Source organism: Halichoeres trimaculatus, unplaced genomic scaffold, assembly GCF_033239565.1.
Source record: "Halichoeres trimaculatus isolate MK-OKI-2021-1 unplaced genomic scaffold, fHalTri1.1 fHalTri1_scaffold_16, whole genome shotgun sequence".
NCBI classification, from domain to species: Eukaryota; Metazoa; Chordata; class Actinopteri; order Labriformes; family Labridae; genus Halichoeres; species Halichoeres trimaculatus.
Genome location: NW_027437194.1, coordinates 2,658,498 through 2,677,929, shown reverse-complemented (window position 1 = coordinate 2,677,929; position 19,432 = coordinate 2,658,498). Strand labels below are relative to the sequence as shown.

At 39.3% G+C, this 19,432-nt stretch overlaps 1 protein-coding gene across 3 annotated transcripts in view; it reads left to right on the top strand.

Moving 5' to 3' along the window:
- The window catches only part of kcnt1a (potassium sodium-activated channel subfamily T member 1a), a 50,086-nt gene that overhangs the window by 14,522 nt on the left and 16,132 nt on the right, over positions 1–19,432 (top strand). For all 3 annotated transcript variants that reach the window (XM_074690281.1, XM_074690282.1, XM_074690280.1), the window contains exons 5-17: positions 3,111–3,158; positions 3,758–3,806; positions 4,322–4,381; positions 4,683–4,757; positions 6,567–6,650; positions 6,902–6,996; positions 8,242–8,422; positions 8,501–8,665; positions 8,762–8,898; positions 13,919–13,982; positions 14,158–14,266; positions 16,923–17,031; positions 18,167–18,316. In XM_074690281.1, the coding sequence (XP_074546382.1) occupies positions 3,111–3,158; positions 3,758–3,806; positions 4,322–4,381; positions 4,683–4,757; positions 6,567–6,650; positions 6,902–6,996; positions 8,242–8,422; positions 8,501–8,665; positions 8,762–8,898; positions 13,919–13,982; positions 14,158–14,266; positions 16,923–17,031; positions 18,167–18,316 (1,326 nt within the window). The remainder of the gene's footprint in view (positions 1–3,110; positions 3,159–3,757; positions 3,807–4,321; positions 4,382–4,682; positions 4,758–6,566; positions 6,651–6,901; positions 6,997–8,241; positions 8,423–8,500; positions 8,666–8,761; positions 8,899–13,918; positions 13,983–14,157; positions 14,267–16,922; positions 17,032–18,166; positions 18,317–19,432) is intronic.

Genomic DNA, 19,432 nt, shown 5'->3' with positions numbered 1-19,432 from the left:
CAGCGGGGAGCGTATCCCCACAGGAGGTGACGCTCACCTTGGCCTCTCTATTGAGAAAGAGGAGAACAGGAACAGAAGCGACACTGGGGGTCAGCTCCACTGTGTAATTTAGCTCATTTAACTCCGACTCTAATGGATGGTGTTTAATGTCGGTGTAAAAAGCAATTTCACAGCACTTCACTTTACCCTCAGAAAGCCAGTTTGTTTTCCACGCTGTACTCGAACATGACACATACATGTTCTCCTACCTGAAGCGCCTGTTACACGTCTGTTTACCAAGAAAACAATAATTTCCAACAATTTCCAACTGGACAATGTCTTTACTCTTTACGTACACGCACAGTGAAGCCAAGATACCCCCTGACTGGAGCTGGGTGACAAAAGCTGTCAATCATTGTTAAACGGGACATAAAGCTTTGTTTTTAACCTCTTATAATTAATGAAAACAAAACTTTTCAGAAAAAAGAGGACTTGACTACGAAGCAGCCAGATGATATCTTCAAATCACCACAACAATCAGATGTAGGAAACATTTCTACCAGGTGTATTAATTTGTTAAAGTCTGACCACAGCCCATCTGGAATGACTGGGGAGATGGATTTTTTGACCTATACTGCAGCCAGCCACCAGGGGGAGCAGTTTTGTGGCGACCTTACTTTAAACTGAGGGAGATGACATCCATTTTTTTTTTTTTTTTTACAGTCTATGATAGTGACTCCATAGCCTTGTTGAAGTTTATTTACTGTTATTATACTTAGAATTAGGTACTTTTATGGGTACCGACTGAATTCTGTCTGTAGCAAAGATTCGTGTAAAATCAAACAGTACCATGTTTGAGTACCTAAACACATCCTTGTGCTGTGTGACTGTGAGGGAGGGGCAATTTTCCAAGCTGGACATAAACACAGCATTGCAAGTTTGCATATTGAGAAATGAACAAACGTTAGGGATGTTCAATACAACTTTTTTTTTAGACCGATATCAGTACAAGTACTCCCTCTTGAGTACTCACTCACAGATACTACTAGTACTTTTGATGCATAAAATTTCAATAAACAGTCAAAGATCATTTTGATCAAAGACAGCAGTCACTCTGACATTAACAGGGTTCCTGCGGATCCTTGAAAAGTCTTAAAAGGCATTGAATTCATAATTCTCAAAATTAGGCCTGAATTGGCATTAAAAAGTCTTAAATCCAAATTTCAAAAGTCGTATTGAACACATTGGTAAGATTTCAGTTAGTTTGAAGTAAAAAAAATATCAAGTAACATTTATCTATTTTTCTAAATAATTTCTTGATTTACTCTCGTGGCAACATCACGTAATCACAATAGCGGAACTAACAAAATGGTGATGTGGTTGCACCAGGAACTTCTAAAGCAGACGCATGTCTTGGTTCTACCTAGGGTGCCTGGAGAGAGAAAAAAATGAGGAAAATCAGAAAAAAAAATTCTTAAAGTGGAAAATTGATTATAGCAGCAAAATTGAGAATTAAATTTGAAATTAAGTTTCAAAAACCATGAAAAAATTCCAAAAATGGTTGTGACAGTGGCCAAAAAAGATGAATGGGGGTAAAATAGGCATAAAGTTGTAAAAATGGGGTTAAAAAAAGGTCAAAAGTGATGTTCTATGTAAAAGAAACATTGGGTTAAAATAGCCTTTAACCCAGGTAATTCATGTTGTGTTTTTGTTTGTTAGTTTTGTTTGTTTCAACTGTGGTTCGTTATCGACTTGTTTTTCAATTTTATTTCCAATGTCATTAAAAAAGTCTTAAAAAGTCTTAAATTTAACTTGCCTTGAGCTGTAGGAACCCTGATTAAGTCCAAAATAAAACACAAACAACTCTCTCTGAGTTTGGAAACTTTTTGATAAATATTAAAAGTGCACAATAAAACTAGCAACTGTTAGAGTTTAAATATTTTTTTCAGTAAACTTAAGAGCAAAATAAAACAGTTTAACTCTTAACTCTCCCTGGTTCATTCATGTTCTCTGAACAGGACGTGACACACATTTGCTGTAGTGTTAAACCACAGCAGTTAGCAGCAACTAGTGGCGAGGAGGACTTACTCGACGTAAGATTTTCTTTCCTAGAGAATCTGCTGCTGGTATCTGCAGCCTTCACAAGTACCGATACCTTGAAAAAAGGCTGGTATCAGCCTGATACCGATACCATCCCTATTAAATATGTTAAATTGTAAAACTTTTTTTTTTTTTTTTTTTTTTAACAAGTTAATATTTATTACCACATAAACAAACAAAAGTAACAAAATTGGTACCGTTGAGTACAGATACTGATTGCCAGGTACTGGGCATTGGTACTGTATCAGTTCAGATGTGAAAGGTATCGTCCTTAATTATACTCACTTTAAACTTCTATGTGCTGAAGCAACATTGCCAGTAGTGTCGTGGGACTGACATCACGTTTGTCAGGATGTGATTTCTGGCGACATGTCGATGTTCGTGGACCCCTGGTTCTTCAGTAGTTTTTATGACTCACCATCAAGTCCAATTATCCTTAATTTCATGTTGACTTCCAGATTTTTTCTGGTTTCACTGTGTTTACTGCTGCGCTCTGCAACGCCAAGTCCAGCTGACAGTGGGCGTGTCCCGGAGGGGAAGTGGCGTAAAAGCATACCCTCTGTAGTCTATGGTTAAAGCTTACGGTTTTTTGTCTTAACCATTTGTTGTCTTTTCTCTCTCTTAGATATAAAATTTCCAGGTATTGTTTGGCTACAGTTAATCTATCAGGGTGAGATTAGGGCCGTAGTCTTAGCAACAGTGTGCTGTTCAGAAATAACAGACCCCTACTGTGGAGTATTGACCAATCAGAGTCAAGTACTAACCACAGTCTGATTATAAAAGTATTGTATACTGTCATTGTTCAAATAAACCAATAATATTAACAGTTATTGATTGAATGAAACAGTTTTTTCCACATTAACAAAAATGGAAGAATTGTAAATAAATTATTCATAAGGACAGGCAGGGTTTATGAAATCTAATCCACATTTTTTGCTTCATGTGTGATAAGATTCAAAAACTTTGCTTCTCACTAACTTTTCAAGCTGTTGTCGCCCTTATTTCTTTCTTTCCTTCATCTTTACTTGTAGTTTTGACACCCCGTGGAATGGCTCAGTGCAGGACAGAGAGATCAACTGGTAAGTTACTGAAATTTATCACAGTTGGAAACTCTACTCACAGATTTTAAACATGTTTTGCCAAATGGAGATACAGTTATGCTTGGCGTTGTAGGCTCTGTTTCTCAGAGTGCTGTCTGAGTTAGCCAAGTAGCCTGCTTTAGCTTTGCACTGCAGAAATCCCCCACATGGGTAAAAACATTGATACAGGATTTACAGGAGGAGGTAAAGCTTAACCAGCAGACTTCCTGCGTGAACTGAGCTTAATTTTATGCTAACTGCGGCTAATTAGCGTAAAAGTCTTCTGGTGAGAATAAAATTTACTGTCATTCTCTACTGTAGCTCTATAGATAGACTTTTTTTTTAGAAAGAGCAGGATCACACATTTTGTTTCAAATTACAAATTCAGTCCACTTCATCCACAGGGGGCGCCAAAGCAACACAAATTGAAAGTTCCTCACAGGAGCTTTAATTCATTGCTTTGAGTTTGCAGATTCAGTGAGTTTTTTTTTTTATGGAGACAGATAGCATCAGAGCTCCCTGCCCTTTATTTAGATATTTAGATAAACATTTTATCGTTCACTGTTACTAAAACTGTTACTGTGTGCTGTGTTTGACAGGGGCTTGATCTTCTGGGTGGATCGAAAGCTTCCTGTCTGGGCGATTCAAGTGAGTCAGAAAAAATAAGCAAAGAAAAATAATATCGGAATGATTCAAAGGAGCTGTGAGGAGTTTCTAAATGATTTTCAAAAAGTCTCCTTTCTAGATATCTGCCTGATTGTAGTCCACACTTTAAAATAAGATTATCAGCACCAATATAGGTTGATTTGAAATGCTACTTAGTAGCTTCCTGATCGGATTGAGCAGGACTGGATGGCTAGCAGCGCTACATTTAGCCTGCTACTGATGTACAGCATAAACTTACAACGTTAGCTTGTTGTCACATTTCAAACAACGGCGCTATGTAACTTACCTCGTAAAAAGTTGACTTAAACAACGAAAATGTGTTCACATTACACAAGTCACATCTTTACGACAGTGTGCGTGACACTCCAGGCCTGAAGGTGGCGCTGCAGTCACATTAAAACAGATCCTCCTCACAACATCTTTAACTTAAAAAATCTTAAGTGTGTTGGAGAAGAAGCCCTGATTTTACCACTTTTTATCAATTCATGTTTGTACAGGTTATTGTCGCCATCATTAGCTTCCTGGAAACGATGCTACTGATGTACCTGAGCTACAAGGTAAGCCACAAGAAGAAAGAAACACACAGACTTGAAGCAGATCCCTGTGCTAACTATCTTACAGTCAGGTTCAATTAGCCACTTACAGTCGCAGAGATTGACATTTCATAAGTGGTGCAATTAGCCGAAGTCATCTGTCACGGCTGCATTAAGGACAGATGGTAATTACAGGATCTGGTGGAGGCGAAGGATTAAGTGGTCGATAGAAGTGACAGACTACAATTAAGAAGTGCGTTTCAGTATGACTCACCGTCTATTGTGTGCTCGCAGGTAAAACCGGTAAAAGTGTTTTTCATTTCAGGGGAACATTTGGGAGCAGATGTTCCAGGTGTCTTTTCTTCTGGAGATGATCAACACTGTTCCCTTCATCATCACGGTAAAACCGTCTTTATCAGATGTCTTTGATTCCTCTGGTTATTAATACTCAGATTTACGTCAAGCTCCTTAATTACACATGTTAAATATAACCTGTAACATATTTTCTCATAGCTTGAAGAAGTCAGCCGTCTGTGATTATAGTTTATAACTCAAACTGTTAATTATTACCAACCTTGGTTGTTGCCTGGATGTTAACAAGCTAAGAAAAAGCAGTGAAACGCTGATAAATGGCTTTTATATGATCATGGTACTACTTTGATAAGCTAATATTTGTAAATTAGGAGGTTTAAGTATTTCTCCTACAGCACCTCATATCTATGACCATAGTTAAGTTTCAGTTTCTCTTCTCTTCGTGTGCTCCTCTTACTCACTTGCGCACTCCGCTTCTCTCCTTTCCCTGCTCATCGACTATAAACATTTATCGACGCAAATTTTAATAATTGACGCGCAGTATTATTGTTTTTTGATCACTAAGTTCATACATGAGGAATATTAAAGAGGAAATGTCTCCACACCGCGATGGCGCTGCGTACTAACGGCCCACAAAATGTGATATTTAATGACCAAACCTGAACTTAGTAGAGCTTGTGGATGTAAAATCCTGACCTAAAACGAGCTGTTTGGAGTTTGGGGATTTGCCGATGTCAGCGATTCCCTTTGTTGACCAATCAGGAGCAAGTCTGACCTGATTGGTCCACCGGAGCAGATACCCCCGAACCCCCTTCCCATCTCAGAAGAAGACAGACTGAGTGTCTAGAGATCAGGAAATGTTCCAGCTACACTCAGTAAAACTGTGCATGTGTGTGCTAGTCACTTCACGGCCGACTGCTTTTCCAACTTTGGACAGTCCAACAGAGGGCTAGCCAATAGACTGGTCCTGAATCCAGGCGCATGACCAACCATCCTCCAACAAACCTGGGACCCTGGAAATGTGAGTATTTTAAATGCTGTGTGCTGTGGAGCAGATGGAAGAGCTTTTCCCCAGTGTCCCCCCTGTCTCTGTGTTAGCTTCAGGATGCTAACTTTAGCTGCAGTTAGCCTGTTGTTTTAGCCTGTAATGTTACGGTAAACGAGCTTCGCTGTTTTCTAAACATTGTGCACTCGGAGCTCGTGGCGCCGCTCTCAGTGACGTGGAAGAGTGGGGCGGTATCAGCGGTGGCTCATTTACATGTGAAGGCCACGCCCACTAAATCAGAGCGTTCTGAACAGAGGGGCTATGAGAGCCTGGAAACAATGCTGCTGTGCTTGATTTATTGGCTTTTTGGACCAAAACATGTTGCTACCATTTCATGAAGACATCAGTGATCCAGTTTAAACTGCAGGAAAGGAGCAGGATATGGGACCTTTAAAAGTGAGGACATTTGCCTGATAGAGCTCATTCATGGTCACACAGCACCGGGTAAACTCCGGGTACATGCAGTGACAACTAGGAAAGCACATTCAACAGATGTTGGTCACAGATATGAGGTGCTTTAGGAAAAAAATTTAAACCTCCTGATATCCAAATAATTGTATGGAAATAGTTCTCCCTGGAAATACTGTATGCATAATTTAACTAAAGTGTCTGAATTATTTTTTCCAACTATGTGATCTACAGGATTAACAATCCCTAGATTTTCTTTTTTATATTGAGGTTTTCACTACTAACTCACAGTCACTTTGGATTAGAAACATCAGGTTGTAGATTTTCACAGGTAGAGTACTCGAACCATACGGCAGCGTGCACTTCCTGAGGTTTTTTTTTTTTTAGTCATGTTGAGAAATACTTTGATCCAGTAGAAAATAAAGTGTCTCATTTCTTCTGCAGATTTTCTGGCCCTCAATAAGAAACATCTTCATCCCTGTGTTTCTCAACTGCTGGCTCGCCAAGTGTGCTCTGGAGAACATGATCGTGAGTCAAAAACATTAGCCTAATTGTTTTTGTTAATGAACTGTTTTTAATCAACATGTTAATGACTTTGTTAAGACCGGGCGCTGTGAGTCACTCCATGGCTCTGTCTGAAGCAGCTTTACACGCTGGTTCAGAGAGAACAATCAGATCATCTCTGTTTGAAACGAAGAGCTGAGCCAAGCGTGTGAGCAGAGTTCTCCATATCAGATGTAAAAAGTGTAAAAAGTGTAAAAGTGTGTTTTTGTTGGTAGAACGACGTCCACAGAGCCATCCAGAGGACGAACTCAGCCATGTTCAACCAGGTCCTCATCCTCATCTGCACCCTGCTCTGCCTGGTCTTCACAGGGTGAGGCGCAACACTTTCAAACTCTTGCTTTGTTTTATTTAAAGCAAAAACAAGACTTTTATATTTTGCAGAGCTTTTGGATTGTTTTGCATGACATTTGTGTAGCTATAGACCGATATGTTTTTTCAGGGCCGATACTGATACGGATAATCAGTTGTGAAGGAAGCCGATAACCAATATTTGGGGCCGATACTCATTTGCGGTGAGAGTGAAAATATTGGCGTCAAAATTTAGGATAATACAAACTCCAACACTTAACTTTGTTTAAAGCCTTTAAGAAAATGTTTCTCAAAAACCTCCCAGGCTTAGCTGCTGTCTTTAAAAGCTAAATCAAAACTTTAAAAGATAAATAGTTTCTTAAAGTTTTCTACAGTTTTCTAGTTCTCCAAAAATTGCCTCTGCATGCCTCTCAGACAAAGGGGTGTGGCTCTACTGGAGCCAAAACAAGATAGTCTGAAAATTAATTTCTTATCGAAGCTGGATTAAAAAAAGGCTGATGCCGATCTGCTTCAAAATGCTAAATATCGGCGTCGATAATCGGTCTATTCCTACATTGGAGCCACATCTTTATTACAACTTTTGCACAGTTTGTTGCACAATATACATCACTATGCCTTATAACAACTCAAAATTTCAACAAATACTTCATTTTACTGTTGAACAGACGAGACGAATGATGACTTTTCTAGCAGAACTTTAAAGTTAGCCTCCGACTGTGACTGCATGAACACACTCACTAGCCCAGCAACCACCTGTAGCATCACATTTCTACGTGGTAGAGACTTGAGAGCTGTGCACTTGACTTGGCATATTAGCACAAGCTAATCACGGGGAATTTGAACATACCTGGTTAGCAGAAAGCTAACTTGCACCACTCTTTGTCCCATGCTTCTCTCAGAGCTCCTGAAAGCGAGTGAAAGTCGAGCCAAGCTTCTCCTCAGTGCTACGTCTACTATCTTAGTCACTCAGGCTAGCTTCTTCCACTTGCTAGTCCCTTGCACACTGGGCACACTGTGATTGGCTGAGGTAGCCACGACTACTTTCCACCCAGAAACGTCCCAAAACAACAAAAAACATCAACATCCAGGCAGAGGAGGGGGGTTAAGGCAGACACAGATACTGAAGCACATGAATAGATCCCTATAAGTTTAGTGTTTTAGCTAATACCAGGCTTACCTTTGTTGTTTAGGATTGCCAGAGAAGATTTTGTTACTTTTTGTGCTAAGTTTGACCTTTCCCGTGCAGCACATGTGGGATCCAGCACCTGGAGCGAGCAGGTAAAAACCTCTCGCTCTTCAACTCCTTCTACTTCTGCATCGTCACCTTCTCCACCGTGGGCTTCGGAGACGTCACCCCGCGCATATGGCCGTCCCAGCTCCTGGTGGTCATCATGATCTGCGTGGCTCTGGTGGTGCTGCCTCTGCAGGTGGGAAGTCTTGCGGGTGATTTGCGAGTCACCGCGTGTCTTTGACTCATAGCTTCACTCGGCGTGTTGTGTTCTCAGTTCGAGGAGCTGATCTATCTGTGGATGGAGAGACAGAAGTCTGGAGGGAATTACAGCCGCCACAGAGCCCAGACAGAAAAGCATGTAGTGCTGTGTGTCAGCGCGCTAAAAATAGATCTGCTTATGGATTTTCTAAATGAATTCTACGCCCATCCCCGACTGCAGGTATGAAACAACACAGAGGAAGCCTTTCTATATTTTATGCTCTTCTTTCACATCCTACTGCACAGGTACTCACATTGTCCTTGTATGATCTTAAAGGATTACTACGTGGTGATCCTGTGCCCAACTGAAATGGACCTCCAGGTGCGGAGAGTGCTGCAGATCCCTCTCTGGTCTCAAAGGGTCATCTATCTGCAAGGATCAGTCCTCAAAGACCAGGATCTACTGAGAGCAAAGTGAGTGACACATCTCATCATGTGAGGGACAACTTCCATCTTTTTTTCTGGTCGTTAAACATTTTACAGATTGACCTGATGAGTGCTTCAGGGAAACATCAGCTGACTGTTCAAAGGAGATGTGAGGAGTTTTTTAAGTGGTCTTGAAAAAGTGTGCCCTCTTGATGCCTGAAATGCTACTTCTTAGCTTCCCGATCAAGTCAAGAAGGACTGGATTGATTTACGGCTCGTTGAAGACAGTGTGCGAGAGACTCAGGGCCAAAAAGTGGCGAGCCAGCCCAGTTAAAACAGATCCTCCTGATAGCATCTTTAAAGGAAGCAAGATTAAGTTTCGGCCCATAAAAAGACACTACTTTCAAATGTACAGGGCACAGTCGGCGAAGAAAAAGAGGCCTCACTTTGTCAATAGAGGGCGCCAAATTCACCATGTATGGGAAGCTCCTGAAAAGAGCTTTAAAACAGATTTCAGAACAACATTAAGCCAGGGATCAGAAAATGTTTTGAATATTCTGTTTCAGTCTCTTTGACGTCTCCTTCATTGTCGTTCCTTTGCTAACTGCTGCTTTCTCCCCCAACTCTCATCCTCTTCTTTCTTCAGTAAACTTGTCATCCATGAACCACACGTCTTAAGTTTTGTAGTTTCCAAAATAGATAAGGAGTAATATAAAAAACATCTTCCATGTTGTTTACCAATGCTATTAGAAAGCCACATTTTTGTTGCAGTAAACACAAAGAGGTGAAGTCCTCAGCAGTTGACAGTCCATAGTGCCGTCTGTGCTGGACAGAATTAATAACCATTGTTATTGGGTTTTGACCGAGCTGTAACTCATAGGTGAAGCCTACGGGGGAGTGCTAAAAACTGCAGTTCTTTGAGAGTCAGCTGGAGATTGGCTGCAGGAAAGTCAGGCCATAAATTTAACTTGTTTACATCCTGGTACAAAAAATGGCTTGGGTCTTAGGAGCTCACTTCTCCATCAGTCTTTTTATTATAACTCAGTATTTTCAGATTTATTATAACTCTGGTGCATGGTGGTCACTGTAGTAAACAGCTATATGAAACTAATTTTCTCCTAAATGCAGTGGCCTTCATGGTGGAACTGCCAACCTATAGAGTGCTCTCTGCTGCTCAACTGCTTTGAGGTTCATTTAGTGGTCAGTTGTTGTAACTGCAAGTAATTTTTTTCTGACTTCAAGCTTGACTGCCAGATAGTCACACTTATGGATCCCTGCTTCCTGCTGGAAAATCCAAAGAAAACTGGAAGTAAAAACAAAATTTTTAAATATATATATGGCCTCTGTTGACGATATTCTTCAAATCTCTGTTACAGAAGCAGATGGGTGACATCACTGACTTCATGTCCATTTATTACACAGTCTTTGAAACTGTTTTACTTAAGATAAGTGAAAAAACTGGGTGAGAAATTCCAAGGATATGCCAGAAACAGAGGGAAAAAATAGCAAAAAAAATTTATTTAGTAAAAGTTAGTAAGCTTACCAATAACTGTGCTAAAATTTCTCCTTTATATGAATAATAATAATTATTATAATTATAATAATAAACTTTATTTATTCAGCACTTTTCTAAAGTGCTGTGCAAAATGAAACAAACAGTAAAAAACATCAAAAATAATTAACTAGTAAAAGTTGGTAAGCTAACAAATAACTGTGCTAAAATTTCTCCCTTTTATGAATATAAAAATAATAATAATAATAATAATAATAAACTTTATTTATTTGGCACTTTTCTAAAGTGCTGTACAAAATGAAACAAACAGTAAAAAAATAAAAAAGTAAAAAAACTACAGGAGGAGAAATGAAAGAGGAGTAAAGGAGAAATGTAAGGAACTAAAGAAAAGACATCATATAAAAGGCTAAAAACCAACACCAAATAAAGTAAAGGAAAACATAAAAAAAGAAAAATGAAAAAAGAAAAGAGATTTAAATGACAATATGTAAGAATTTAAGCATATCCCCATGTACAGTGAAAGAAAATAAGTTAAAGGTAAAATAAATTAAATGCAGCAAATAAAAAAAAAATGTGTTGTTGGTGTTAGCATTTAGCTTCTTAGCCTAGCTTATTTCTGAGAAAACACTTAAGACTTGTTGCTGAACTCTTGTTTGTTTGACGTGTGATTAAAAATCACTTTTTTAACCGCAGTGCAGCTGTTCTGAGAAATTACGCTGATTTGTGTAATTGCTGTAATCACTTTACTTAAAGGTGGAATAAATCAGCTGATTTCAGCTTCTTTTAAATACCATGAATGATTAGTAAACTCAGTGATTGGATGAAGAAGTGTGTGCATCCTTTGGAGGGGCTGGTGTTTTCTCATACTCTTTCAGAGTAAAGCAGTTTTTTGTTATACCCTGTGTTCCCCGGCACAAACCTGTGTCTCACAGCAAACCGTCTTGAATAACAGCTCACTTTTTATACTTTACATGAATAATAAATCACTTCAAATCATCAATAGGACATTAATCTCTTTTGTCCTCCGTTTTGTAAAGTCGATCTAATATTCTCTCTTTCCTCTCTTAATAAAAAGGCTTGTCAGAGCTTTTGTGTTGCCTCACAGTTACACAACATTGTAATTATTCATTCAAGCCACCGTTCCTTTTGAAACCCAGCTGGTAAATGGACCCCTTTCTCTGAGGGGTTTTATTTTAAGTGTTATGAATGAGACGATGAGGGAAAACGTAGCCGCGATAAAAAGGGCTGAAAAACTTGCTGTCAATCTGTCTGTCAGGTTTATTCATGAAGCCTTCGTTACATGACTCAAAGTATTTCACACAGATAAACCCAAAGGTATGAACCCAAATTATGAATTACTCCTTCACATACAGTGGGCAAAATAAGTATTGAACGCGTTTTTCTCATCACATTTATTTCCAAAGATGCAATTCAAACAAAATTTCTTCCAGACATTGGTATTAACTCAAATAATCCACACATGAAAAGAAATCACATCATTCAGGTCCATAAATAATGATTATGGTGAATTAAGTACGATAACACAGGAAAAAAGTATTGAACACGCTAACTGAGACTCATCTAATACTTAGTGGAGAAGCCTTTGTTTGCAATGACAGCTTCCAGAAGCTTTTTGTATGTTTGAACTAATGGCCCACACTGCTCAGGTGTGATTTTGGCCCATTCCTCTGCACAGATTGTCTTTAAATCTGGAATATTCTTTGGTGCCCTCTGGTGAACTCTTTTCTTTACTTCTTTCCACAAATGTTCAGTTGGATTGAAGTCAGGTGATTGACTAGGCCGTTCTAACAGATTGATTTTCTTTTTCTGAAACCATTTGAGAGTCAACTTTGCCGTGTGCTTTGGATGGTTGTCCTGCTGGAAGGTCCAGCCACGTCTCATCTTCATCATCCTGGTGGATGGCAGCAGATTCAGATCAAGAATTTCCCCATACATGGCTCCATTCATTGCTCTGTCAGTTATATGAAGTTTGCCAACACCATGAGATGAGAAACAACCCCATGCCATGATGCTTCCACCTCCAAACTTCACTGTTGGTGTAGTGTTTTTTGGCTGATGTGCAGTGCCATTTGTCCTCCAAACATGGTCTGTAGTATGACAGCCCAAAAGTTCAGTTTTGGTCTCATCTGACCAGACAACATTCTCCCAGTATTCTACAGGCTTGTCAAGATGCTGTTTAGCAAACTTTAAACCAGCTTCAACATGCCTTTTCTTGAGGAATGGAGTCTTGCAGGCTGAGCGTCCATAGAGGCCATGGCGGTGGAGTGCATTGCCTATTGTTTTCTCTGTAACAATTGTACCTGCTGCCTCCAAGTCTTTCTGGAGCACTTTCAGGGTGGTCCTTGGCTGGTTGAGTCCTCTTCTGACTATCTTTCTGACTCCCTGGTCAGAAATCTTCAAGGAGCTCCTGTGCGTGGCCTGTTGATGGTAAGGTGGTGCTTCTTCCACTTGCGAATAATGGCCCCAACGGTGCTGACTGGAATATTCAGGTGTTGGTTTGCACTTATTGGAAGTTCAAGTAATAATTACTGACAGATTTCAGGTGGTATGGAGCATTTCCTGTCCAAAGTATACAGCCTTTCCATGGTGTGTTCAATACTTTTTTTCTGTGTTATCGTACTTAATTCACCATAATCATTATTTATGGACCTGAACGTTGAGATTTCTTTTCATGTGTGCATTATTTGAGTTAATACCAATGTCTGGGAGAAATTTTGTTTGAATTGCATCTTTGCAATTATTTCAAGATCATTTGAAACTCCTCACAGCCCCTCCAAGTTTCCAGCCCTGGCAGTGAGATTTATTTTTCAAAAAGGCTGTTTAACTCCAAAATTTAAAGATTTAAAAAGTAATAGACCAAGCTCAGAACCTAAAATGAATCAAGAAGAGATTATCATCCTGAGTCTGTGGTCAGGAAAGTTACAGCCCTGTCAGTGGCTGTTCAAGCTGCTCCCACATCTGTGCCCAGTAACTGTCATTATTTCAGAGACCAGTCTGGAACAGGAACTAACACTTTTGCCAGGCAGATGATGTTGTGCAGTGTCGTGTGAGACCCCTGAGAATAACCCACCGTTGTTGTGAGGTTTTTAAAAAATGTGTACATCAGAAATCCCCAAAGTGTAACTTGAATAAACCCAGTTATATAACTTGACTGTAAACATTTGTCAGGTTTCTGGTGGAGCCGTCAGAATTAGAGGACTGGGCGTGTGTGTCGAGCTTACATCCTGCATCTGGCACCATCTCAAGTCCTCCCACGCTTGTTTTGCATCCTGCACTCTCCTGGCTGTGTTAATCATATGCAGAAACAGTTCCTCACTCACAGCTCGTACACAGGACGATGCTTTTCAAACATTTCTCTGTGTGTTTGTCTGAGTGCACGCAGTGAATGAAAGTACGCTGCTTTTATCTCCTCTGACAGGGCAAAGATGTTGTTTTTTCACTTCTGATTGGCAGATTGTTTTTGTTCAGTTTGAATCTCCAGTTTTCTTGTAATTTGACTTGATTTAACATCTTTATCAACTGATTTCACTGCAGAATGGACGACGCAGAGGCTTGTTTTATTCTGAGCAGTCGTAACGAAGTGGATCGCATGGCAGCGGTAGGAACAACGACAGCTCTTTGACTTTTAATCCACGATGAGTTTTCATTTTGTTGTTTACCCAAACTCAACTCATTAATGCTGTCACTCAAAGAAACAATAACTGATTAATTAAAGGAGATCAATTGAGGAGTGAAAGAGTATAAATGTTTTATGTCTCAATGTTTCCCTACAGGACCATCAGACCATCCTGAGAGCCTGGGCGGTGAAGGATTTCGCTCCAAACTGCCCACTTTATGTCCAGATACTCAAACCAGAAAATAAGTTTCACGTTAAATTTGCAGGTGAGAGCTTTGAAACTGTCACAGAATTATTTTCCTACCCTTTGGTTGTGATAAAAAATGTTATTCACCTCCATTTTGCCAAAAAAGGCACTGACCCATCCAGTCCAATGCAACTTTATTTGTGAAGCACTTTGAAAATAGACACTTAACCAAAGTGCTGTACAAAAAATTAATAAAATACAGTAAGATATACAGCAGCTAAAATTGGATAAAAGAATACTAAATATAAAATACAAAAACATAAAAAAAATAATAATAATTAAAATAATATAAATATAAATAAATTTAAAAATAATAAAAATTAAAATTAAATAATTGATTTAATCACTATTTCAACAAAATAAAAAAGAACAAAATGAATTTATTAAATTAAATTATAAAATGCTCTGGTTGAAATTAAAGCATTTGTCTTGTTAGAGTTGTTGTCGGTCAGAAAAACAAAGGCTGCAATTAAAGCAAACAAACAAAAAAAATATTACACGTCTAAATAAAATGAAAAAAAAAGTATTCTTTTCAATTCACGCATAAAATCATCTCATTTGTCAATGTCAACTTTATTTATATGGCGCGTTTACAACTTAAAAGCTCAAAGCACTTCACAGGTAAAAAGTTTCAAAAGTTTATTTCATCATAACATGTTTACTTAGACCACAGGAAAGAACTGTTGTGTTGGTCGTACTACAGAATGATTTACTGCATGTGTTTAGTGAATAACTAATGAAACTGCATGCTAAATTGCCACCCCAATGTTGGTCCATAAAAACTACAATAAAAATTTTTTTCAAAATAATTAAGCTCTAAATTCAGAACTAAGTTGGCAACTTACAAAGTGTACATCTCCAGTTTGCATCCTGCTTAATGAACCTTAGAAAAAAAAAAAAACAATACCCCTCTTTAAAAGATCAAGTGTAAAAGCGTAGATGTTCCCATCTTGTTTTACTGTTTTAAAGTTAAACTACACAAGTTTGAAAGTAGTTTTGTATTAGTTATAATAGTTAAAGCTATGGTCTAGGATCTGAAACCCAGTTTGGCTGATGAGACACATCTGAAAAATGCAGCCTGCCCACAGGTCTGGAGTTGCCACTGCCAGCTGATCAGAGCAGAGCCGACTGTGGGCGAGGCTTTACCTTTCTCGGCGTGTCTTCACCAGCTCAGCTTACAATGCTAAGTTATTCAGCTGACATCTCCCACTTTTTTGGTTTCGGTCTTCTCTGGCTCTATGACGCTTCGGTAGCTGAGCAGCTAGCTGACGTGAGAGGGGTGGTGGGGAAGGACGAGGTGGGACCATGGGCAGGGCGGTGTGGAGCAGGGGAGACAGAGGATTGGATGGACTCACGCACAAACCTAAAATGAGGGGAACAGCAGTTCTGATTGGTCAATTATTAAGCCGTTTTGCAGCTGATGTACTGAATGGATTTTTTTCATTCTTTTTGCTTTTTATATTTCTAAATGGGACCATAACAGCCTCATTAACGGCGTTATTAATAATTACCAAGCTTCCAAATCGTAGACCACAGCTTTAAAAGGCTGAGAGAAAAATAGCATCAGTATGATACTATGTGATGCTGTTTACAAAAAAATACACTGTTGAAAAAAACAGCCAGGCTTCACACCCTTGTTGCTTTGTGGCAAAAAGCCTTTTTTCTCTGGTAGGCAGAAGTGTCCCCAATGGAGCTATAGAGAAGTGAAAAATTTCTGGAAACTTTTCCAGAAACTTCAGAAGTTCAGCTTGGGGACATTTGGAAATATTCTTAATAGTTTAATCAAAACTTGAAGACTTGATAGTCCTCAGATGGTGTTGGCCAAGGTATAGCACAGAGCGTTCTTTTTTATTTCTTATTTATTCATTATTTTTATTTCTTTTATTTATTTATTTATTTTTATTGGTTAAAAGTGCTTCTGCGCTCAAGTTGCACGTGTTGGTAAGACAAGGCAAGTTCATTTATATGGCATATTTAAGCAAAGGCATTCAAAGTGCTGTACAAAGAAAAAATATTAAAAGAATAAAAATTAAATTAGATTAAAAAGGAGGTAAAAAATAATAAGATACAATAAAACAAAACAAAAAAAATAGCAAAAATAAATAAATAAATAAATAAAATAAACCCTCCATACGTACCCTGGCTATATTTCAGTTCCTCATTATAAATTCCTAGCTCGCTCCCAAAAATTCGATGAATTTTCTCAGAACTTTTCAACCCGAGTCCCTTCGCAGCCCAGCTTTGTGATTTTTGTAAAAACAAAAAAATTGCCTCTGGCCCCGAGTGGCGGTAAAAATATGGTGGATGGAAGCTTCCCCGATGCAGCTGTCAAATTGGCGGCAGTTAAAAGTTTCCCTGAGGAGCCAAGTGGCAAGAAAAGTACTGGCATAAAACCGTTTTCTAACTTTTGTCTTTCGCCGTCTGCTGTGAACACAAAAAGTAATTACAGCTCTGAGTGTTTGGTGAAAATGCAGGCTGGCTTCTGTCCCCAAGAATTACTGTAGTTAGACGACACGTAACGCCGTTTAACCTCTGGGTCTGGAGTTGGAACGCTGTATGGATTTATGTCAACGATATAATGTGGTAATTGTTGAGGGATTGCTCACAGACTCTAAACTTTGACCTGCTCGTCTGTTTTTTTCCTCTTTCTGATGATCTCATCCTCTCCTTTCCAGATCATGTCGTGTGCGAGGAGGAGTTCAAATACGCCATGCTCGCTCTCAACTGCGTGTGTCCCGCCACCTCCACCCTGGTCACCCTCCTCGTGCACACCTCCCGTGGACGGTCAGTCGTCTTTGAATAATCCGGGCGAGTCTTTGAGCGTATTGACTTCCCCCCTGGTGTGACAGCAAAGTTCAAACTCATGTTTTCATGGATGCTTTTGTGTCTGTTTTTCCTGAAGAGCTGGCATGGACAGGTTGCCAGGAGAAAAAAAAAATCTTGGTTTATTTCTTGGTTTTTTTGTTTTGTGGAAAACTGCAGGGAGGAAGCGAGAGTGCATTGAACTTAGAAAATGGATTTTCGAGGATGTGTGCTCTGTGAAACGGTGTGAAAAGCTCTGCGGAGGGAAATGATTTCTCACAGCATGCAGAAGTGTCGCTTTTAGAAACTGATGTCAGGAGCTCAGGGAAACCACATTAAGGAGCGATCAATGGGTGATGCCGCTGACTGGGATCCAGAAAACTCTTTGGGTTGAGAAACTTTCAGCTTTCATTTGACAAACTTGTTCCAAGTTCGAGGATACAGACGTTAGCAGCATCGATGCATCCAGCTAAATTAATAACAAGTTAACTGCCCACTGCTGAGTGTCTCTCATCACCCGATAAACTCCACTTTAATGAGTGAAAGGCTCTGAAAACACTTGTTGAGCTAAGTCCCCTGACTGACAGAAAAATCAAGCTATTAGCTTTCATTCGAGGGCACAAAAGCTTCAGTGGGACCTTGAGGCTGTGGATGGATCAGGTGGGAAGAGATACAAAGATGAGGGTTCAGTCTCAAGAGTCGTGTTTTGCTGCCCAAAGAGTTTTCTAACTTCCTGGCATTGACCAATTTTGATCCACTTTTGATTGGGAGAGATTCGAGAGCCGTGCACCTGACTTGCCATGTCAGCACAAGCTAATCAGAAAGCAGAAAGCTAACTAATGTCGCTCTCCGTCCTGAGCTGCTCTCCAAGTTCCTGAAAGTAAAAGTAAAGCCAAGCTTCACCCTTGTTTAGGAAAGAGCCTAGAAATGTCCGGAAACAACCAAAACATCAACATCCAGGCAGAGTAGGGGGTTTAAGGCTGACACAGACACTGACTCACACAAAGGAGACCATTAAGCAGGATTATCCCTGTAAACATACTTTTTAGGAAAAGCCTGCAGACTCTACCTTTAACGACACATCATTTTTTTGCTTGTGTTCCCTGAATGGCTGCAGAGAAGGACAACAGTCCCCCGAGCACTGGCAGAGGCAGTACGGATGTTGCTCCGGCAACGAGGTCTACCACATCCGAGTGTGTGACAGCAAGTTTTTTGGAGAGTATAATGGCAAAAGCTTCACGTACGCCTCCTTTCACGCTCATAAGAAGTGAGTTGACACTTTAGCTATGGCATCTCTTTCAAATACTCACACACTGAAAAGAAAAGAAAACTTTATAACTGAAACTTTAAAAAAAAATGAACACAAACCCCTTGCAGGAAACAGACTGTTCCTGTATGAAAAGCCAGATTTGACACAACACCCAGCTTTTTCCAAACATGTTACATTGACGTCTTCAGATGATCTTACTCCTATTTCTCATATCTATCGTCTTAGTTATGGACATCAAAAACTAATGTGTTGCAGCCCTTTATCTACTTTATTTTACCGGAAACTTTTAACCTCATCCAAAAAAGCCCCAAATGTGTTTAGAATTCTTATTCATTTATTTCTAGCTTTTTTTCATGTCATAAGAACAAACCATGAAGTTTGATGTATAAAACACACTGATACCTTTTCTATCATCTAAAAACTCGAGTATCATCCCATGTGCCACATGTATATAATACAGAATGAGAAGACAAAGCAACATAAAAGACAACACAACAAAAATAGTAATAAAAACAAAAAAACACAAAAAAAGGAAAACACTGACTCGAAATAAGTGCCTCAGCCCTGAGTGAAATTGTATGACTGCAGTTTTTTCATCATGGTACTTGCTCCACAGCGCCCCCTGGCCACTGAAAAGTCAGCCTTAGAGCTACAGGCCTGAAATTTTTTGTGCTTAACCATCATGCCAAGACCTGAAAAAAAGTCTCTTGTGACCATGCTGAATTCTGAACAGGAAGTTCAGAAATTCAGGTTAAATGTCAGATTTTGGCGATTTATAGGGGGCGTATCTGAGCTTACATCTACAACAGTTTCCTTTTCAATCAACTCCAAACTGGACTTGAGTATACTAGACACATTGATGATTAAAAGTCATGAAGGGATTTTTTCAAACTAAATGGGCATGGCCACAAACACCCACCAAACTTGATAAAAAAAGTCTCTTACGACCATGCTGAATTCTAAACAGAAAGTGCAGAAATATAGGTTAAATGTCCGATTTTGGCAAATTATAGGGGAGGTATCTAAGCTTACTACTGCCACAGTTTTTTTCCAATCAACTCCAAACTGGCCTTGTGTATACGAGACACATTGATGATTAAAAGCCATGAAGGG